The sequence below is a fragment of the Rhipicephalus microplus genome, chromosome X (assembly GCF_043290135.1).
Source record: "Rhipicephalus microplus isolate Deutch F79 chromosome X, USDA_Rmic, whole genome shotgun sequence".
NCBI lineage: Eukaryota > Metazoa > Arthropoda > Arachnida > Ixodida > Ixodidae > Rhipicephalus > Rhipicephalus microplus.
This window is the reverse complement of record NC_134710.1, coordinates 21,027,697-21,051,687: the sequence shown is the minus strand read 5'-3', so window position 1 is coordinate 21,051,687 and position 23,991 is coordinate 21,027,697. Positions and strand designations below refer to the sequence as shown.

Here is a 23,991-nt window from a genome sequence, read left to right as displayed (position 1 = left end):
AGCTAAATAAAAAAAACACTTGCTGTCATACGACCCTTAAAAAAAACGCTTTGTGGCATTACAAACAGAAAAAAAGAGTTATGTGCACATATACGCATTTTTTTGGAACAATTCATTTGGCACCAGTGGGAGAGAGCGGTAGTCGCTGTCGAGTGCCAAGTCGAGTCGAAGCTTTGCGGAGTTCATCATCATGGCACCTCTCGAGATAATGTGGCGGGTGCTGTGCTTATTCCTCTTTGCGGTAATATTTCAAGTCAAAGAGAATTTATTTGCAGTGGCGGAATGGAACACAAAAGACTACATGAAGAAAGAGCATTCACTGGTAAAACCTTATCAAGGTATGCATTCCCAAGCACTGAATGTTCCTACGCAGTTGGCGGTGTTGCAGAATCACAAGTTATCTTTTTTTTTTTTTTCTTACCCGTGCGTTGGAGTTGCTTTGGAAGCATCAGCCCTACTAATCGTTGACTCGTAAATATAACGTTTTTCTGTTGGAATTTGCGAACGTTGCCGTGCGATCGTAGAGCTGAGTGACTTACTCTTAAAATCTTTGTTTCGCGATCACCGGTCAATGACATTGGGGCGGAGCTGTATGTGCTTAAAACCCTTCAATTTTCACAAAATCTTGGTGTTAAGTGGAACATGTGCGCCGAAAACGAAGACCGTAGCAGTTATTTCTTCCACTAAACGGCCTTCAAACAACCGTGACGTTTAAGGAAACGTCGCAGGCTAAGCCGAGTGGTGTTACGCGTTCCTAGCGCGAACGCTTCGCCGGTATTTTACGTGGAAAGTTGTATGTATGGAATTGCGTCGTATGCTGGCTGTATAAATAACGTTTTGAGTTCTCCTTCTCTAAGTGCAAGTCACTATTTTATTTTCTGCCGATTTTATCCGTTCACTTTTCACACAAAATTACAGAAGTCGCGAATAGGAAAATGGTTGCTGCCCCTTGTAAACTACGGGGAAATTACATTGCTGTGCTTAACGCGACATTTCTCGCAGTGCTTCCTTGTGCGTATTCGTCGTAAGTAGTGGTGCACGGCAGCGGGCGCTGCGTGGCGTCTGTGGCCGTGATACATTTAGTAGTGCCGTGTGATACGTGTTGTCAGCGTTTGTAAGTACACACGTCAGCGTGTGCGACTTTTGCGCGCTGAACACCTGCTTTAGTAGCGAGCTGCGGCGTCCGTCGGCTACAAAATGTTTCCATTAGCGAAGGTTTCCCTATCATTTACTGTAAATTGCGTAGAGCGTCCCTTCGAACCTGCAGTTTGAAAACGCACTTGTCCCTCCCTAGAGGTGTTTTTTTTTTTTTTTTTTGAGATGCGCGACATTTGTGAACGCATTTTGCGAAATTGCGGCGTTGCGGTTTCACCCTTCTGAGTCGATGTTGAGCGAGCATGTGTGAAATTTGTGTGTGAATACGGTACTGTGATGGATAAGTGATTGTGTTATCATCACAATGACACAATTGAAGCTAAACATTTGGGTTTATATATATATATATATATATATATATATATATATATATATATAATAAATGACAGGGCAACTGGTTCAAATGGCATCTTGTATTTTAGTGCTTATGAGTTTTTCTGTGGTGCTTTGTTATAGCAAAAATCATGCTTTGCAAATATATCCCGCACAATCTGCTTTTATCCTGCTTTTGCCCATGTGCACGTGTAGTGCGCTTACCCATGTATTAGTGGCAGCGGCATTGTTCTGTGAAGATAATACCACTTCGGCATTTGGTGACATTTTCGGTGGCCATGTTATGAGATGATCACTTTCAGTGAGAGTTGCTTTGGTTGAAATAGAATCTCTTTCGTCCAACGACTGAGGCATCTACTCAGCTGCCTTTTCTGAGCCACCCAATCGGTGCGTATTTAAAACGAGACTTTGACAATAATTCCAAAGGTGATTGTCGTGAAATAAAGCCCCTGCATTTACTTGTACTTATCAAAATGCCAGATAATGCATTATTTAGTCCCAAAAAGAAATCCATTATGTGCAGTATGCTGAAATAGTTTATTTCTTTGTGGGTTCATCAATAGTTTTCTCATAACAGAGCTTATACCCACAGAATATCTAAATATTAGCATGCTTAGAAATAGTATCCAGCAAGTTGCAGCAAAGTATCACTATAGCTTACAAGAGAAAAGTGGGACTTGTGTGTCCCACTGACCCATGAAGCGTTTTCGAAAAAGTGGGACACCATCTATCCCATTGCCTCATGAGGATACTAAGCTGTAATCCTTTTGTCAAATTTCTTGCATGAATAGGCTTGATGCTAGCAGTAAAAAGGGACACATAGAATACTGTGCAAAGAAAATTTGTGGTGGTCCTTATTTCTTGATGTGGTACACAATCTGCACCTCTGCCTGCCATGGGGAACCCCGTGGCTCTGTCCAAGCTCATTGCATACACGAGGCATTTTAGCTTTTCTCTGTCAGTCTCTTTGCTTGGTTTAGATAAGGACAAACACCTCAGTTATGCTTAAATTTCTGCCCATATATAAAATTGTGGTCTTGAATCACGACAAGACACTAAATACATTGAGCCCTGTAAGTGCATGTTGTATCAGATTTGTGCACTCTATTCAAGCCTGAGGTTATAGATCTTGCATGTTCTTGTTCTATTTCGCTTCCTGGCCATCTAAAAGGTAAATTTTGTTATTTTTTACCTATAGCCCCCAACTTAAAAAACTGCAACCTAGCCACAGCTTTTGGTTTCATTTTCACTCCTCTCTAGTGGTAAATAAATAAGTATAAGGGCTTTCTATGTAACAAAGTTCTGTTTTGTAACATAAATTGCCAATCAAAATTTTAAAAAAGGTTATGCATGCATGTTAATGTAGTTAAACTAAGCTAGGAATCACTTAATTTTTCATTCAAGTAGATTTCGAACACAATTTTCGGTGGATATACTGTTCCAATTTTGAATGAAAATCCATACTTACAGGCTGAAATTACTTCTTTCAAGATCGAGAAAAGGAGAAAAATACCCTAAATCTAGAATTTCAGCTATCTTGCATGCAATGTCATACCAGTTTAAAAAAAATTCAACAGAACAAAACAAATTCAAACTCAACATATGCCTGATACCATGCATCGGAAATGTTCCAAATGTACTTTCTTGATAGTTGATGGCAACCTGAAACGTTCAAGAACCCCAGGTGGTCAAAATTTCCGGAGCCCTCCACTACGGTGTCTCTCATAATCATGTGGTGGTTTTGAGACGTTTAAATCCCACAAATCAATCAATCAATGGCAACCTAAAGCGGCGAAGAAAGGTTTTAGTGAAAAGAAGAAGTGGGACATATTCGTGCCATTATCCCTCAAAAGATTAAGGACCAATTCTGGCATAGGTGCTGTAATAACATATCAGTCAGCCAGGAAAGGAATAGATTGTGTTTATTCAGTGCTGATATAGGATTAGATATTGATATGTGAAGTCACATAGATCACATGCAGCACAGCTTCTCCTTGCTTAATTCAACAGTAATGGATCTAGTAACCTTTAGTTATAATCAACATAAACACATTAAGCATTTAGGTATACTTTGTTACTAAAAAAGATAAGAAAATCGCAGCTGTGTTCAAAGAACTGCCATGCGCCTGCCGTTCACCGGAGAAATGCTGTCATGCTAGCTGGTTCTCGCATTAGTTATAAATGTCTTGTCGCCTAATGCTAATACTATGCATAATAAGAGTTAACGGTTCATTGTTTCCACCTAGAACATTGTGTTTGTCAGAATGCCTGACAAAATATACGTGGACATTCAAGTCTCTGACCTAAAACAAGATACAATTTTGTGTCTTTTTGGGAAAGTCAACTATTTGAAGCATGTAAGAAGTGCTTTACATTGCTAAAATTTGCAAGTTCTACTGGATGGAGCATTTATGCAAATTCTCTGTGGGAGGTACAACAATGGATTCGGTTTAAGCCAACATTTTTTCTTAGGTTTTAATTGAGAATAACAAACAGTCACAAAGTTCTGGGGTCGAAACCTGCCTGGCTGCCTGCGTACATGGGCACCTGCGATGTCGGCACACAATACTCTGCCAAGTCCTGTGGTGGGTTTGGCTCGTAAAATTCTCTCCTTTGGTACTGGCTGCTGTATGTGTGTGGGTGGTGGTGATTTGTTGTGCTCTAGTACTTCACTACCCATGGGCTTTGCCAGCATTTGAAATGAACTACCACAGCCCAGGTCAGTCTAGTTTCGGTTGTGTTAGTGCCGTCTTCTAGCAGTGCATCTTTTGTCGGGGTTGGCTTTGAACCCACTCAGAAGGACAGTAGCATTTCACCAAGGTCAGCACGTTCAGGGTATAGATGATTGGCATTTGTTTGAGCCGATAGCGCTCTTTCACCATTCTTCTTGCAGTACTGACGACCTGGATCACCACACCTTCTTTCCGGGAAAGGCATTTGACAGGCACAGTTTTCACTGAGTCATGGTCCTCCGCAATAAAGATGTGCTCCAGTCCCCAAAATAAATCATGTTTTGCACTCGCTTCCTTGGCTACGAGTGGTGCCAACAAAAACTCCCAGGGACTGCACATACAGAAATACCCAAAAATGTAGACGAGGAAGCACCTTCTACAGTAGCTCGGTTTGTAAATCATCGGATACACAGTTTGAAAGTGGTGATTCCACCAACAGATGGGCTCAGATCTAACCGGCAGAAAAGGTGATTTTTGGTTCACTCATATGCCATTCCCATCCTCATAGCCACTGTTGCATCACTGCCTAGATAATACAAGGAAGCAATAAAACGCAACAAGAACTATTGATTGAGCATTGTGTTTTGGTACTGAAAGCCTGTAATCTTGCAGTGACATGTGCTGAAAAGACTGCATACTGATGACTCATCAAATAGTTGAAGTTCTTAACGAAGTAAGGTAGACACAAACAAAGCAATATTTGGAAGAATGCAAAATGACGGAAGGAAGAGCTAAAAGAAGTCATGAGAGAAGTGCCCCTGTATGGCAGATTAAAAGGCTAGGAGAAAGAAAGGTCCAAACTTTAGAATATGCTAGATCTGCTGACAGATTTTGAGATGTTGAAGCTAAAAATTGGATAACTCCATTAGGCTAGGCAAACAGCTTTTGATGTACAGCCCAAGAAAAGGAGTTCGAGGTAGGGGCTGTAGAGAATGAAACAGCAGCAAAGATTTACTTATAAAATGCATAAAGCTTATTGTGTGGCCTTGAGAATTCATGAATTGACCTTGAATTTGTAGTCAAACGTTTTGTACAAGTGCCATTCAAAGTTGTGGCTGTCCTCGCCTAACACATTGCTCTTACGAGCGAGGGTCAATAGCAATGTTTATTGTAGTTTCAGTGCTAAAATAACTACTTTTGCAAATTCTACGAGCACGTCAACTTGGCTATCAAAATGTAATGTTTTGCATGGAGGCTGCTTTATATAAACGAGTAGGCATTTTGTGTGGTAAATATTCCACTTTGATATCTTTGAGACTAGCGCTACATTTTCATTGATGAAGGTTTCCTAGGGCCAGTTTCTTGCTTTTAGACATTAAACCACAACAACGGGATTTATAGTACTTGAAGCCACAATAAACCTGAAATAGCAATCTGTCGCATGTCTCTTCCTAATGCCCACCAGATGATATCACTGAAAGTTATTTGGGCTTTCCCGGATTCCCACCCTGATGACATGAATGTTCCACATATTTTTATGTTATCATGGCTGGCAGGCATGATGACAGGGTTGGTTCTTGTATTTTCTTTGCAGGAGCAGGTATGACTATTCCAAATTGGGACTTCTTAGGTCACACGATGGTGACTGGCTCATATATTCGACTAACACCTGATCAGCAGAGTGCAAAGGGTGCAATATGGAACAATATGGTAGGTGGCACATGCTTTTTCTGTCTGTCTGAGCAATTTTGTTCAACAGCACATATTAGATATCATTCAGTTTATGAAGATCGGGATTTTGGCTACAAATTTTGCCAAGTTGATGATGTTATATAATGAACCTTGCCTATGAAAAAAGTCTGAGGAATGATTCTGGCTCTGTAGCCCAGTTTTACCACCACCCTTTATGTTCTAGAACTTTCCTTAATGTAGCACCTTGTCTGAACTCGAGAAAAATGAAGCAAGACTCCCCTCTGATAATAGAGGTCATCAGTATATTCTGGCAACTTTTAACATAAGCCTTTTTTTTTTCAGTGTAGGAGTGGCATGGTACCAAACTAGAGCTTTGAGTAAAAGGTGATTTTAGAATTTGAGGGTTACTGTTGAAATCCTGAAAATTGCCAGCCAACCAACTTGTGTTTAAGTGGAAAGGTTTTTCTAAGGATGCATCATTATACTTACTTCATTTTGAAGTTTGATTAGATCATTTCCTTTTTTAATAAAGAGCTAAGCTAGTTTGGGGGTATCCTTGTTAGAAAGATTGGGCATGCGAACACGAGACACTAAAGAGAAGTCAAAGAACTTGTTGTTGGGCCAGTTGGTGACTTATTGCCAGAAAGTAAATAATTGTTTACTTATTTTTTGGATAGAGAAGTGAAGACAACTCACACTGTGACCAACAACCAGAGCTGCTAACCCAACAGGAACCAATGAAAATCTATGCCGTCATTCGTCTTTATTTTAGGCACAGTGTCAAGGCATAAAAGAGAGAACTCCTGAGGTTTTATGAAAATTCTTTCAGTCAACAGTTTTAGCAGTGCACTTTTGATAGTACACTGGACCCTTTAGATAGTAAAAGGAAGATTTTGTTGATGCTGCGAATGCATGAAAGTTATTGAAGTGTCCATGTTTCATGCAAACTGGAGTGGTGGTTCAACTGTTCGTATTGCACCATTTTGCTGCGCACATTCGGGGACAGCTTGCACCAACTGCACCAAGGTTCGCTAGTCCACATGGCATCGAAAAGTTTACGGCCCAAAAATATCCTTGGTCTGGGAATAAACACAGCTAGTTTTTCCATAATGTCGCTGATGTCCTGTGCTTGCTCTCTCCAGCGATACATTTTTTGTATTTATATTCAGCCTACCCAAATTAAAGTCTGTGCTGCTGTGTGGGTCTCTGTTGTGAAAGTTTAAAAGTTTAGCTTACCATCAATAGTTCTTATTTGTTAGGGAACCGATGATAGCACTTAACTCTTTTTTTTTTGTGAGTTAATTCATTGTACCGTAATGTGGCCATTGCGATAGAGTGACAACGATTATAGGCACTGCACACTTACATGTTGTCTTTCTGCAAAGTAACATTTGGCTGTGCAAAGATTTCTTTGAAATTTCACAATAAAAAAATTTTGCAATAATAAAGAACGATTGCCTCTCACATACCTACATAATCTGGGATACTCCCAGATTTTCACTTTTTTACCTTTTCTTACGTTTGTACGGTTGTCATTAAAATCTCCGGGAAATCAAAATTTCTGAGTCATCTGGCCATATTGACAAGAATGCAGCCCAATCTAATTCACACTTTTTGTGAACCTATTGCTGTGATGGGAAACCAGCAGATATGAATTTGCGAAACTACGCTTGCAAGAGTGCTTAGCGGGCTCACCGTTTCACATATCGCACATTAGCGAACATTGCGCCACCCTGCCACGAAGATTTCTTACTGTTGACGAACCAACTCTTGCGCCGTGTGGTGTCTTCCAGTCCAATGTGCAATGCAAAACTGTAAATGGGATAGCCAACGGATACAGTCGCGTTACTTCTGAGCATTTTCTAAAGCCTAAAATGACTTCCTGTCTCAGTCCTGGGACCCCTAGCAACGGCTTATCTAAGGAGCAGTGGATGTAGGGAGGGAGGGTGTTGGCAGTGCACTCGATCCTCTTCTCCCCCCCCCCCCCCCCCTTTATAAATAAATAAAAAATAATCCAGGGGCGCTCCTCTCAATTAAACAGTCGGTTGTCACCAGGCCAATGTCCAAATCTGCCCCAAATTTACCCTAAAACGGAGTTTTTCCTGCTCCGAAGATAGCTTGAAATTCTAAACTGGCTGAACCACCACTGAAAGTGTTACATTGCACTGTCCTCATGCCCACATTGACCTCATGGGGCAAGAATGGCACTGCAGTTGCTTTATAAATTTGTAGGGAAAATCGAGTATACAATGACACTCATGATCGAACCTGGTCATCTGCGGATGCTCCGATTTTTGTGCTGAGGTGCAGGTAGTATTGTGCAACATTGTGTAAAAACACACGAGAAGGTCCACAGGCTCATTTGCAGCGAATCGGTTAATTTTCAAAGCGTTAACCATGGCCATTTTGAGCATTTGTGTCAACAAAGTAAGCCATCACTTCTTGGCGTGAATGTGAACTCTGTAATTGTTACCTGCTTGATCTAAGAGGTCAACCCGTCCCATACTGCAGTTGTAGGTGCTAATTAACCTTGGTTGTCGGACATTCATCTTTTCATGGGCAGAAGAAGATCATCGCTTTACTAAGCACGTGGGTTCAATGCTGTCATAGTTGGTAGCCATTGTTACTACCATACTGTCTTTCCTCTTTACAAGGTGGACTTCACTGGTAGGGTCGAAATAATGGCAAAATTGGCCCCTTTCTTTATCCATTTTCTTCTTCTTGGCAGAGGGCACTTCACATGGCAGTTTTCACAAAGAGTGCCTGTAGCCCTGAATCCCTTATCACGAAGAGCAACAAGAAGACTATAAAGGGAACTGTCAAAAAAGACAGTGTGAGCGCTGGGGTTGGAAGTTGCCTCAAGCTCTGAGAGGACTACACGAGAGTCGAGAAGATTGTTATCTGTGCGTGCTGCTTTTCTGCAGTATGTGTCAAAAGCATAACAATAACCATCGGCACTGCACATCATCCAATTCTTGCAACTGAAACTAATCGTCTTGCCTTGCATAAATTGTTTGCAAGGATGATGTCCAAAGTATTTGACCATAGACTCATCTGCTGAAAGATTTTGATGAAATATCTCATGCTTCTGAAATCGCTCATTCGGCCTGCCGCGGTGGTCTAGTGGCAAAGTACTCGGTTGCTGACCTACAGGATGCGGGATGGAATCCCGCCTTCGGCGGCTGCATTTTCGATGGAGGCGAAACTGCTGTAGGCCCGTGTGCTCAGATTTGGGTGCACGTTAAAGAACCCGAAGTAGTTGAAATTTCCGGAGCCCTCCACTACGGCGTCTCTCATAATCATATGGTGGTTTTGGGACGTTAAACCCACACATCTATCGAAATCGCTCATTCCAAAGTTCCATGAAGGGACGAATTTGGAACATACTCGGTTGTTTCTCCCATCAAGTTATTGTCTGCTAAGTGCAAGAATATTTTTTTTGCGAGAAATCTTTTGCAGGTTATACACTTCACTACGTATGGCACTTCATTTTTGTCATACACCAGTAGAGTTTTTAATAGTTGCCAGAGAACATGAGAATGTCAATGAAGCTCTTGAGTTCATTCAAATCGGAGAGAAAAACCTGTGCTCATTTTTTGGTTTTGTGCCGCTGTCGGTCTGTATAATGATAAAAGTGAGAATTTCATCATAAAGGATGGTGCTGAAGGTCTGTCTTAGATTTGTCTTGAACCGGCATGAAGAGCTGTCAACTCAACCTTGCACTGTTTTGTGCTGTCAATTGAATTTGCTCCAATGTACTCAAGTTTCATATCCTTCCACTTAACAGCAGAGACTTACGCCGCTTCGTGGTTGGGGCGCACTCGTCACCTTCCTCTTCGTTTTGACAACAGTGAACCTTTATCGTACGTGCCAGAAAAATGCTGGAGTTTTATATAAAAAACTTGCAGTGCTTTGAATGTGACACCTAAAAGGCCTGTTTTGCACAAGTGAAGTAAAGACAGCACTGAATGAATGTAAAGTAACTTCAGTTAGGCAGCGTAAAGAAACGATCGGGAATATCCGAAGCAAGCATAAATGGCTGCATTATGAAGGTACCTCCACACACTTGCCGACGCGCAAGTACATTGTTACACAGGATAAAATGGCAAACAGTCTCCACTTCAAACGAATCGGAGTCCTTCACCTATGTTGTCTCTTGCCTCATTCTCCATGTTTCTGCCCTGCTACATATCGGAGTACAACTATGACTCTAGAATTTTAAATTGTATAGCTATTTAAGTTCAGTTGAATATTTAGAATGCACTGTGTATGTAAGTCATCGTTATTACAAAGGGAAACCCTTTTTTTTTTTCACCTGAAATATCAATTACTGAAGCAGAACCAAACAGTCGTCGTCTCCTTCTTCGTCTGTTTCTTTTAATTGGTCCGGAGGAATTACGACTACATCCACATTGTCGTCAGCGTTCTGTGCAACTTTCCGCAGTCACCAGTGTCCCTCTGAGCTGACAGAATGGTTTCTTGCCCAAACAGTATATTCGGTTCCATGATATTGGCCTCCTAAAATAGCAAGGGCCATTGTGCACACACGAATGCCTGGCATACTATTCATGGTACAGCTACGTTTACCACTTCGTAACGCGAAGAAAATAAAACCTTTGTAACATATACAGCTGATAGCGTTTACTTATTTCCTTCTTGAACTTCCAAAAAAGAAGCTTTTGTGAGTAATGAAATGTTATATCTAGAAGAAAAAGTTCACGAAGCACTTACCTGTGTGGTTGGCAGGAAAGAAGTTTGCCGCTTTTCGACCGAAGACGTTAGCTCCCCACAAAAGTAGATAAGCATTCTCTTGATTTTTTGATGTTGGCTGACCCACAGGGGGCAGAATTATGAATTAGTGAAAACAAATATTTATTTCCCATTTGCTGAAAGTCGTAAGAGTAGCTGTACTTTTAAATGTACATTCTTAATTTTTATGAAAGGGAACATCGGAACGCGTGGCCTGTGCGCTCTGGCGGCTGCTGGCAGCGTGTTCAAGCGGGAGCGGGAAAAATCAGTTTCTTTCCGTGTCATCACGCGGCGAGGAAAACAACCTTCGTTACTGATATGGAACCAGGGGCAAGATTGCGACCCCCTCCCCCTTTAAGGCGATCACGAGAGAGCAGGTAATCGGCTTTAGGGGGGAAAGGTCACATTCTTTCCATTCTATATCAGCAACGAATGGTTGTTTCGCATGCCGCAAGATGACGCGAAAAGAGACTATGGTTGCTTTCGCTCCTACATGAATGCGCTGTCAGCAGCCCCTGGAGCGTGCAGGCCACGCGTCGCTGTGTTCTCTTTCATAAAAATTGACACTGTACACTGGTTCCTAATGGCACAGAGTTTCCCAAAAATAACTAGAGGGGACTTAGGCGCTGAGATCGTTCAGCGACCATGGGAATGATAGGTAGTACAGGGATTTGCCTAGTCTTCCTACTTGCGGGTGGCGAATTGCACCTGTGGTTTTGTTTATTGCAGTGTTTCAGTTATGTTTTGAAGAAAAGAACAAATCCGTTTCAACTTCGTAACCCAACTTGAAATGGTAAGCCTAAAAGATTAAGGTTGTTGAAGTGTGACCGCTGAACATTTGCTGATTTTTGTTTCGTGGGAAAACAGCTCCAAGCCACACGAACACTCACGGAGCCAGAAATATGAAGATTAGACAAATCTGTGTACTACCCATCATTTACATGCTCGCTGAAGCGCCGTGCGTTGCAGCTCCCATAGACACTAGCGCCAGAGTTCCCTCAAGTGTATCTCTAGGAAACTCTATGCCTAATTGGTTCAAGTGTGGTGCCTTGACTTCCCTCTACTGTCCGTGTTGGCACAACCTGTCTTTTTTACATGAATCATTTTAGTTCTTGCCAAGGTATAAGATCAGGATATGGGCATATAGAGCAAAGATGCGCTGATACGTATGGTATTTAGAACTTCTCATGCTAGGGTTGGGTACATGATTGCAAGTTTTTGAAGCTTTCTCTGATTTTTGTTGTGAATTCTATTTCTAGCCATGCAAATCCAAAAACTGGGAAATGCATGTGCACTTCAAAGTCCATGGCACTGGGAAGGACCTATATGGTGATGGCTTTGCAATTTGGTATGCAAAAGAAGCTTTGGAATTGGGTAAGTATTTATTGGAGAAAAAAAAAAAACATTTGTAATTTTCAAGCTAGCGCACCAGCAGTTTCTTTGGCTGTGTTTCAGCAAACTGGCTTGTAGTATAGTGCTCATACACGCAAGGACAAAGAAGCACTAGACAAACACAAGTGCTAACTTTCAGCAACAAAAATTTTATTATCAGGATGGGTCACATATACGTACAAAATCACGTGATGATGACGACAACTTTTCGTTTTACAAATCATGAACAATTGAAAGAGCCTTCAGTCTCATCCGCCGAACCGACGCATGACAGTTTATACATTGCAGGCGAACAACTTCAGGGCATGCGTAAATACTCAATTTCTTTGGCGGACAATGACAATGACTGCTTAGTGATACAGTGGTCACTGGCAGAAAGGATGCGATCTGTTTCTACTACCAGCCTTACAGATTCAGATTTACTTCCAGCAACAATGACAGTGGCTTCTAGTAGTGGATGGCATGCACAGGCTTTGCAGTGAAACTGTAAAGAACCATCACCTGATGCAGTTTTCACTTTGTTTCTCTGTTCACCCGGTTATTATGCATCATCCAGTCTGACCTATGTAACAACGGCCTATGTACAGTTTCACTGCAAAACGTGTGCATGCCATCCACTTCGAGAAATTAAAGAAAATATATATTCGAATACAGGTCGACGCCCCCTCACCTTCCCTTTTTTTTAAATACAAAAAAAATTGGAACAGAGGCCATCTTTATCTACATAACTTAAGCCCTAATCATTGTCGAGGGCTTCATCTTTGTCAGGTGTGCAAAGAATGAGGTCGTCGTCGAATTCCCCGCAGTCGTCCGCGGCTTCCCAAAGGATGTCGTCCTCGCTACCATCGATTGTGTTGGATATGCAGCACTTTTTAAAACCTGTATTAATAATTTCTACTGACAAGTCTTCCCATGCGTCAATTACCCACGTTGCAACTTAACTGAGGGAAGCCTTCTTGCGGTGTCCCATCGGAGTCGTTGCGGCATCCTCCTTCATGAGCCATTCTTTATAACTCCGTGCCACTCAGTTTTTAAAGGGCTTGTTCATGTCTTCGTCAAGTGGCTGCTGCAGAAACATCATACCTGGCGGTATGACGACCAGGTCTGTGTTGGCCTTGTATATTGCCTCCTTGACACCCGGGTAGATGGCCTCTGAATGAATCCAGGACAAGCATGTTTGGTAGGTGCAAGTTTGCTCCCGGCTGCTTCATTCAAAGCATTTGCAACCACTCTTCTGCCATCCCCCTATTCATAAATTCTTTTTATTTGCATGGATGATCACGTTCTTGGAGAATTGCTCATTTTTTAGAATGGTTTCGTGGTGAAATACGATATACAGAAGCAGGACTTCATGGCCTGTCTAGGGAAATTGTGGGTTTCATTGCAAACATGGCAGAGTAGCTGCATTTCGCGAGGGCTTTGAAAAAGTGGTATGCGGCTACTGAATCAATAACCTTTGTTTTTCCTAATTACTTAGTCAGAAAAGGGACGGGGGTGGTTTTTATTCCAGATTTTATTTTATATAATGTGCATACGTGGCAGGAACCGCTTGACTCCATAAGCTCGGTGCTTTTGGTTGTTTTGATCATTGATTCATGTCGAGATTTTTCGGTCATGAATATAGGTCATTATCTGGTTGTGAGCAACATTATTGAAAAAAAAAGGTCGACCTATAATATAATAATTACGGTAGTACTTCAATATTGATCAGAGTCTTCATGACAGGTTCCTGGCCTGTGCAATTGTTTGCATGGACCTTCATCAATCAGGCAATTCATTGAAATTTCCGGAGCTGTCAGATTGCTAAGATCACGTGGGAATACTAAATGAAAGCCTTTTTAGAACAATTCTCTAAAAATGCTCACTACTTTGAATCAGTATTAGGACATAGAAAATAAGTAGGCTAATAGTTATGCAGGTGCATAGTATTGACAGAAACCAGTCAGAAAATTTGACATAATAATATTATGTATCATTTACAAATTGGCTTGCCTAAAAATATGTGGCGTAATGTCCCAGAACCACAAATTACCTTGGTTGATAATTTGCTTGATTATTGTTAGAGGAGTGCAGTTAACACTTCTTTTTATTTGTAATGTTTTTGCTCATGGGACTGCGCATTATTTGTTCACTTGTGCATACCTGTACATAAATTGTTGATAGTATTTTATGATCACTTATGGCAAGCATACAGCACACTAGTTTTTTGGGTGGGTGCTTTATCAGAGTGCTTTGTTTTGTGTTGGGCATGCATAATCTGGTCACCTTACTGAGGCATAAACAAGCCAGGCAGGCATGTCGCTGGCATTGCATGGAACCATTTTATCTTCTAGTCACTGATGAGAGTGAAGACAACTGTCATGTGGTCCCAACGGAATACAAAGATAAACTAGTTCTATAGCTAAGTTATCTAGCTGATGAGACTCTCTTCCCCATATCCTTGTTGCAACAGTGGTGACCCAGACGCGATGCTTGTGTAGCTGACAATACTGAAGTGCTCCAATGCGTCTCGATATGTGAACTCCTCCACAGAACTTTCAAAACAGTGCGCTGTGCATTTACACAGATACAATGCTACTGATTAAAATGAGTTGAAACACTTGAGTACCACCTGCTGCCTGTGCCTAGTGCGGACACCTTTGGAGCTTTAGCTGCAAATTAGTTGAAGGCCCCCAAGAAAGTGGGGTTGTGGTCAAAGGAAGTGCTGTCATTTCACTATTTGGTTGAGCAGGCTTTACACAGTCAGGTGACATGACCACTTGGTGGCTGCAGGTGCTAATAATGACTTGCTTGTCTTTTATGGTAGGTGACTTTAGTTGGCCCGTTGAATGGTGGTTGAAAATGTCAACAAAATGGCATTGTGTTGCAGAATCATGTGTGCACACAGCCTGAAAAAAAAAAAAGAACTGTTGGTAGGCTGGTGCCTATATTCGAGCAACTCAAATAATCAGACAAATAAAAATGTGTTCAAATTTGCTTTGATTTGAATTTAAATTCTTGGAAATTTCAAAGTATCCAAAATGAACGAATAAATGTAATAGTCCACATGTAATTTCCCTGTAAATGTGGGTTCACTGCAGTAGAGCATTGTTGTGCCATAAACACGTACCTTTACAGAGGAAATCTACACTGCCCTAAACCCTCATTTCAAGGTTAAATGAACATGTTACCCTCACATTGATTCTTATTTTTTTTTTAGTTTAAAAGCTTGTTATACAAGTTAATTGTCTCCAAGTATAGTAAATTTTAAAATTTGACAATTTAAATTTTAAAATTTCGTGACTGTCACACAGGTCCCGTTAATTAGGGAGGCGATCGCCGGGCTAATTCCAAGGGCCGAAGTATTGGCCCTCCGAATCGCACCACGAAAGCGTGGACAATTTAGAAGTGGTCCTTTTTGGCGCGCCAGCGGACGCCGGCTGTGGCCCAAAGAACAAGTCAGAGCCGAGAGTCGATAAACCAAACAAATACTATATTCTCAAAAATGGCAGATCGAAAACAATACACAAGAATGCACACTCCACAATAGTTACATACAATACGTCACCAAACAAACAACGTACAACGTACTACACAGTACAATCAACCACACTTGAAACAACGGACACAGACAACAATACGCACTACAATGCAGTCGCATGCATTGAACAACCAAGACACTTAAAGACTAAAGAGATATAAAACCTATTCAGTCCAAAGTCCTTGGAACAAAAGTCTGAATGATACTCTTCCGAGAATCACTCACTCAAAGTCCAGCGTTGTTGTCGTTCCGCGCCCTCGAAGTTTCTCTTCCAGGAAACCTCCCGTCTTCAATTGGCCACTCTTCAAACTTCAACTTCTTCGCCGGAACACGTCGGCTTCACACACGCAGCTGTTGCCCCGCGTCTTCGCTCGATAGCGGTAAACACACACTCTTGCCGGTAGCTCGAGTCGTCACCCCTCAGGTGGAAATCCTCTTCACCTCCGGCCTCGTCCCTACGGACCAAAAACTTCGCCGACTACACGGCGGAATCCCTACGCGCTCTGGCGCTCACTTCCGTCTCCTCCTGCCTGCTCGTCTCGGCCGCTCGATTAAATACCTTCCGCGCCACCTTCGAGAAATTTCTCGTCATTTCGTCGGCGCGATACGCAACGAAGGCTGGGGAGAGGTGCGAGACGGTTCGACTGCCCGCCCCGGAGGATGATTCAACTCGGTTTGACCACGCCCCGTTCGTTCTAGAAAAATCGCGCGCTTGCTGGGCCGCCGATGCGGGGTGAGGAGGTTCGTCTGCGAAGCCATGCTTCTGCGGGGAGAGCGCGCGCCCGGGAGCCTTGGATGTTTGTTTTCTTTTTTTTTTCTTTTGACCTCGCGGCGTTTCTCCCGCCCGTTGTCACAAGAATTTGGCGGCGCGCTCATTTTTAGCGCTCGTTCTGTGACAGTGACAAATATGCTCATTATTTTTTATAAGTGTGACAGATTCTATTCTCAGTTTGAAATTATTCGAACTGCGGCGATCACAGTTCAATGGAGGCGAAATGGCAGAGGTCCATGTACTGTGCTATGTCGGGGTGTGTTTAAGAACACCAGATGGTTGAAATTGCCGAAGCCCTCCACTACAGCATCCTTCATAATCATAGCGTGATTTTGGGATGTTAAACCCAACATATTATATACTAAAGTTATTCAAACCAAATCACTATTTGCTTCAAATTTGCTTGGAAATTAAAATTCACTATTTGTACAAGCCTACTGTTGGGACACAGTTACATGGTCCAGAAAACTTGTCACAGGGTGCATGCAGACCTTTGAAGCCCTTCAAAACCTTTGAAATGAGAAGGTACATTTTCAAGGCCCTTGAAGTCCTTGATTTTTGTTTTCTGTCCTTGAAAATCCTTGAATTTAGTCTAAAGCCCACAGTGTGACCTGTTCTTTGTGATAGATTGATGTCGATCCGCCAAACTTTCCATTTCAAAAGTAATACTCTGGTGCAAGTTCCCGCATGCTCTGTTTTGCAGGACAGGAAAAAAAAAATCACTGCATTTCAAGCTGCTTGAAGATAATTATGGGGCGATGCTTTCGGAGGTGATTATTGTGAATAAAGTTGAAATAGTACTGAAACTGATTGTGGTTGTGATAAATATATATTTTTTTTTATTCAAAGAGATAGTGCTGAGACCGATTGTGATATAGCGGTGATTCTTCTTTATAGCTGATATGAAGTTCCGGGTTACGTTTTGACTTCATAATCACAGCTTCATTAGCTATTGTCTCTGGTGTAGAATTTTCTTGTCGGTATTGCCGCCTTGCATCCACTTCAAGTTGTCTCAACTGCTCATCAGCTTGGCGTTTTTCCCGCTTAGCCTTTGCTTCCTTAGCCCTAGTCTGTGGTGTAGAACTTTGTTGTCGCCGTCGCCGCTTTTCACCCGCTTCCTTCTCTTTTGTCTCCGCGGTAGCTTCCCGTCGGCGGCGACGCTGATACTCGGCACATGGCGCTTTCCTGCGTTCTTCTTTGTCCATATGAGAGAAAAGAATGTCTGGTATGGAACGTGGTTATATATATATAGCGTTGACAGCAGTGCCATCACACCTACAATTAACCACAGCGCCCTCTGTTGCTTATAAGTTGAAAGTTACATGCAAAACGGTTACCACCAACGCCCTCTGTTGCTTATAAGTTGAAGGTTACATGGTGTGACCGACAGACTGGAGACGGCGGACATCGTGAGGTCTTAAGGAGCTTCGCCCCTAAAAACAAACAGTTAATGAGGCAATAAACATGTACTAGGGATTCGGTGCCCATATCTTCCAGTTGTTTGCACAGCTTTTTTCCAGCCCTGTGCTGTCATTGTTGCATTGCCCACCCGTCGCTCCGCCATGTCTTGCTTTCTCTCTCTCATCTTACAACATCACTCCATCGACTGAATTTATGCATCTTTTCTCTTCAACAAGCAATCAGTGCACAAAGTTAGTACACTTAATGAAATGAAGCCCAGCCTATGCTATAGAAATCTTCACAACTGTTTCGAACATTGGTTGTGTTGTGAACTACATTGGATATGATCAAGCCCGGACATTTGTGCAGTATGTCAAGAATATATGTATATTGCAAGTGCACTAAAGCTAGTCAGAATTTTAAAGAGGTATCATAAAAAAATTCTCATTTGGGTGCTGTATTTTAGTTCTTGACAAACCTGCAGGGGTGAAAGTGCTGCCCCAATTGTGCTGTTCTGCGCCAGGATGTTCATAAATGGTAATTTACGCGATAATTGTCGATTGGAAGCGTAAACTGCCAAATTTACCCGAGTATTATCGTCGACTGAACAACACTGAGCGTTGGCGACACGAAGGACGCAGCCGCATCCATATCCAATGTAGTTTGATCACATGTTCGATCATGATCTCGTAATTCACTTCATTCATGGGGCTTGCTAGTGATTGTCTCACCGCTGTTATCGCCGTGGTGTCTGCGCAAAAGTGGTTGCACCAACATGAGTAACTATGAATTATCTAGTAATGCAGTAAAACCTTGATAATTTGTAGCCACCAGGAACACGGCATGATCATGAACGGCAGCGAGTATTTACAAGTACAAATGTGCATCTTCTGACGTGCGCCATCACCACCAATAACCAAATACAGTAACACGGCTGTTGTTGCTCGAAGTACCCATCAAAAAGTATTTTCTTCTTTTTACCGAAGTGCGGAAAATATACTGAGCTGGCACTCCCGCATGATCATTTAGCGCACAGCATTTCGAGACTATTTTAGGGTCCGGGATATGCAGCGACTGAGATAGCGACAGATCGAATCGGCTTACCGCGATACATATGTGCGCTTCTCTACCGCAATCTGTTACCAAATGACAACTGACAGTTTCATTGAAACACGGAGTGGTTGTGTGGACTCGATCGTATCCTGCTTATTTGCCTGCACCGTGGCGCGTAGCCTATGCTGCCCACACCGTCGCTGCCGAGCGGCTCGCTGTAGCGTGCGAGTGGATTTGCTCTGTCAATTGCTCGTCCCCGCTTCGCTCCAGACCGAGCACACATGAGCAGAGTAGTGAGTTTAAAATTAGCAGCGAGATAACACACTTCCACCAAACAAAGTGCGCCGCGAATATCTAGTCGTCGTGAAAACAAGCGAGAAACATCGCTTATCCCTTGTTTTCTCCAAGTTATCTTCTGTCATCTGTGATGTTTAGTGATGGGAGCACATATGCATGCACACCACACACACAAATACGCTCGCACATATGTGGGAAGTCTGGTCAGCTCATTAGTACTAACTGTTTAGTGCAAATCATTGGAATATTTTTACCAGAAATTATTTCGATTGACAATGATGTTTGACCCTAAAAAGTTGCTTCAAAACTACCTTGCTCTGAACTACTACTTTTGGCTCTCCGAACCTGCTCCAACACTCCCATTTGAGTGTGCCAAATCTGCTCCTAAAAAGCATTATTTTTCTTCCCTTAGATGCTCCAAAACACTGAAGTCTACTGCCACCTTTGAACCTGTAACATGGTCTTAAAGTCCTTAAAGTCCTTCAAATTTGTACCTTTTAAATATTTAGAAAACCCTGTAGCATGTGTCCCAGCTTTAGTTGATAAATGCAAAGCATTTCTTTGTGTACTGTAGACACTGAGTGTCTATCTGCGTATCTATCTATCTATCTATCTATCTATCTATCTATCTATCTATCTATCTATCTATCTATCTATCTATCTATCTATCTATCTATCATCTACTTCTTGGTTCTCTCATGATTAACTTGGGGTTAACCAAAATTAGTATTGATGCATACGTCGTCAAACACTATCCAAAAAACAGTGGCACATACCTGGGGCAGGTATGTGCCACAGGTTGCGGGTATGTGTCACAGGTGTTTGACAGTTTATATCTACCTTGGAATGGCAATAACACACATGGGCAATTGTAACGTTTAAGCATTAAGATAAAGATGACATGGGCAACATTGACTAGATGAATGCAAAGAATTAATGTCATTGTCCCAGCAGGAATTGAACCCTAGCATTCTTCGTGGCAATCAAGTATTCTACCATAGAGCCACTGCAGGTTTCGGAACTACTTTTCAAATAGGCCCTAATGTTTTCATGAAATGCAAATTTTGGTTGGAGTGCTGGCTTTCCGATTTCATAGACACTACAATTTACTCCTGCGATACACCCGTCACGTCGGGTTAACATCAATTGTAGTCAGGTGTCATCCTTTTACGTTTGTTTATGTAGCAGTGTCTAGTGCTATGATCTTCGCGAGCAGCAGTGCTTTATATCAACTTACCCCTTCTGGTGTTGCTAATATCCACGTTGCTGTTGGCATCGTTACGCAACTGTAAACAGCCGGTGATATAAAACATATGCGACTGTTTAATGTTTGTCTGTGCTGATGTAATCGGGGTTCTGCCCAGAGGACCGGAACCAGCCAGAGTCTCGGGGAGATGTCGAGAAAATGAGTCGGTAGCTGTTAACAGTAACTTTTAATTATAATATGTACAAGTAGCGTGTTACATGATGGTGGTAGCATCATGGAAGCTCGCGATGGAAGCAGGATGGGAGCTTCTGTGAACTGCTCGGAGCTTGTGAGAGCTTGTCGGGAGCGCCTCGGCGCTCGCATTTTATGTCCTGGCCTTCCCAGGATTCCCTGCATGAAAAACAATGGAGGCCAAGACAGTCCAATGAAAATTGCGATATTCACCTCCGCCCTCAAAAGGGGAAGGTGAAACGTCGCGTCCTTTGTAACCAAGGAAAGAGGGAAGAAGCACGCCTAGTTTGTCCCATGGCGAGGGAGAAAACACTGCACACCATGCACGACACAGCACAGCAAGAAGACGTTGAGTCTTTCGTGGAAGTCAATCTCGTAGTCTGTTGCAGTGATGGGTATAAGGCACCAGGCAGACCACAAATTGTGGAAACAGCGGCACGAAGGCGCCACAAAGAACGTGAGAAATGCGTTCGCAGACGGTTCTGAGATGCTGGGCCCTTTGCCCGGGGCACCTAGACAACAAAGCAAGCCGCCTCGACGGCCAGCAACTCTTCCTGATCCATCAATCGGTCAGGCGTGTCCAAAGAGTTTACGAGGGGCGCCGACGACCTGGGATAACTAGAAAAACAATTTTTCTGTTGTCACCACTCTTGGTGCCTTCTGAGAGCGCTGACTCAGAAGAAATCAGGATACGCTCAGCCACCATGTCTCATGCGACAAAGCGGCGTCAAGCCAGGCAAGCCGATCATAACAGTGCATGCAATTGTACATATCTTAGCACAACTACATAACGTTTCGATCAATAAAAAAAATTACAACAGTTATTTTGCAATCGCATGCTGCTGAATTTTCTTTCCTTCCTTCCTTTCTTTTTTATTTCTTTTTTCCCTCAATTCTCTTCGAAACCCCTTGCTGCTCTTCCTTGCTCTAGGCAGATGATCAGATGTGCGTAGTTAGAAGTATTTTATCAAGTGACAGAAATAATGCCTGGAGTGTAAAACTTGCCTCAGTGCTTTGCTTAGATCAGTATGCCCCATCCGATGGTAAAAAAAGAAAGAAAGAAACCTTTGTAAATGTTATATTGAGCAATATTGATGTTATCGCCATTTCGTTCTCTCTCTTTTCCCCTCACACCAGAGCATGCAGGTGGGCCAAATTCACACACCTCTATTGAATGCCACAGCCCATCCGCTGGAACCAAGGCAAAAAGTGCACATGTTCATTTCACACGAGCAGCGTGCCGAATAATTAAAGAAGACATATGCAGTGGAGAGTATTGCTACTTTTTTAGATCAAGGACCTTTAGCCCCCCTCATGTGCACTGCAGTAGATTCTTTTACATAACAGTAGATGTGAAAAATTTTCAACTTCATAGAGTTTCCAAGAAAGTTTAATATGAGTTGTGCAAAAAGCTAGCTGGTTGCTTGTATCTGTGAGATTCACTAGAGTATGGCCATTGCAAACCAAGCTTTGAGCTGCAGATGTGCCACTGGGTATACGTACTGATAGGGTGCCCGCCGCAGTGGTCTAGTGGCTCAGGTACTCGGCAGCTGACCTGCAGGGCGCGGGATCGAAACCCGGCTGCGGCGGCTGCATTTTCGATGGAGGCGAAAATGCTGTAGGCCCGTGTGCTCAGACTTGGGTGCACGTTAAAGAACCCTAGGTGCTCGAAATTTCAGGAGCCCTTCACTACCGCATCTCTCATAATCATATGGTGGTTTTGGGACGCTAAACCCCACATATTAATCAATCAATGCTGACATGGTACGAGTACACATTGACCCTGAATTTTACCTTTATCAGGAACTGCCATCTTGGTGTGGTGCAACAGTGGTTTGGGCTTAAAAACCATGAAACATATTTCTGTCCTCATTGCACATTTTTCTGTGGGTATCTCAGATCTATAGAGGGTTCTCCCGCAGCAGCGAACAGGCGCTGCCACGTTTGAACATGTGATCTAGTGGCCTTCTCTTTTCCACTCTTCACTGTCGCCAATGGCCGGCCGATTCGTCGCCAGCGCTCACGGGTTGAAGGCCAGCAAAGCTGGAGCAGCGTATAGTATGTGCCGGCTGTTTCTCTTTTTTTTTCTCTCTCTTAGGCACTGTGCCGGGTTGTTTTATGGCTGACAGAATTTAGGTGCATTTTTTCTTTTTCAAGAATCACTATTACCACCGTTTCTCGCCATAGGCTGCAGGGCAACGTCCACCACATGCCACATCGCGGCCGCACCGCTATAGTGAACTAGATAGGGGTAGTAGGACGAGCGGAGAGCGAAAGCAAGGAGCGCCGGCGAGGCGAAACACACGGAAATCTTCGTGCGCGGCATGGTGGGGCCACTGTGCCTTTCTCCGGAAGCCTCGGCCCAGCAAAGTGCGTTTGACAGCAGGCACTAAAGATTGTAGTCACTTGTGCGTGGTATTTTTGGTGGTGTAATTAAAGTAAGGCTGAGTTAGATGGAAAAACCTTGGCGAAAGAATTATTTGCTTGTACTAAGTTATAAAATTGGGTATAACAGAATGAAACTGCTGCCGTCTGGCTACACTGGATGACCAGGGTGGTCGTTTGTACCCTTCACAAAATTTGTAGTACCGGGCTGGACAGTAGCGCGATGAAGTAGTATCTCAAAGATACTTTTGAGTTCCTGTATCGAGATACACTTGAAAAGTGTACTTGTATCGCAGTAGTGAAATACTTTTCCTTTGTATACAATGTATCGGAATACTGTGATGACATGGTTATCTCGCTACACTTTTGTCGGAACTGAGCCGATGTGTATCGAATATCGAAAGAAAAGCTTGTATGTGCTTAGCCAGTCAAAAATGCCCTGCCAGTCGGCGACACATGGAGATCAGCAAAGAATCGCCCCACGCACAGAATGTCAAGTTATTATGTGGTCAAGTGTTTGACGCAACTGACGGTAGAATTGAAGAGGCAGTGCTGACGATCTTGGATCTTGCTCAAGGCTGGTGAAGCACGGTCAGTGTGTTTTCGGGGACAAAAAAATTTCGGTATTTAGTGGCTATAACACAAAGTTGCATTCGCCTACAATATTAGACAGCCTTTTCTATATCGCCAGTCTTGAATTGAAACTGAACCGGCAATATGTCTACTGACAGCCTATTTTAGAAGCTACTGTTACTTTGGTGTAATTAGAATAAACCTTCTTAGCAAAAGAGATTGATCATGTATCTGAATAGGGGCATACTTTACCTCTCATCAGTGGTGTTTGTTAGTGGGTCGAGAAATAGGGCTGACATGCATTTTAATTATCTGCAGTGCATTATCGACAATGTTACGATATACTTAATGTACGAGTACATGCGGAACATCAACACCCATGTAACATAAAAATATTTTAGTGTCTGTATTCTTGTATATGTGTATTCCTGTAATTGCATATCGAGATACTTCCTGCATCTTTTTGAAAAATTATCTTCGTAATATCTCGTTATGCCTTCTATAAATATTTCTTAGTACTTGTATTTTTAGGCTTGTAGCACATGTATCTCGGTATTTG

General features: G+C 42.6%; 1 protein-coding gene across 1 annotated transcript in view; it reads left to right on the top strand.

Moving 5' to 3' along the window:
• Window positions 1-155: 155 nt before the first annotated feature.
• LOC119175709 (vesicular integral-membrane protein VIP36) overlaps window positions 156-23,991 on the top strand; it is a 42,018-nt gene continuing 18,182 nt past the window's right edge. Inside the window, exons 1-3 of the mRNA XM_037426654.2 lie at window positions 156-338; window positions 5,755-5,870; window positions 11,861-11,975. Of these exons, the coding sequence (XP_037282551.1) occupies window positions 191-338; window positions 5,755-5,870; window positions 11,861-11,975 (379 nt within the window). The 5' untranslated portion in view covers window positions 156-190. The remainder of the gene's footprint in view (window positions 339-5,754; window positions 5,871-11,860; window positions 11,976-23,991) is intronic.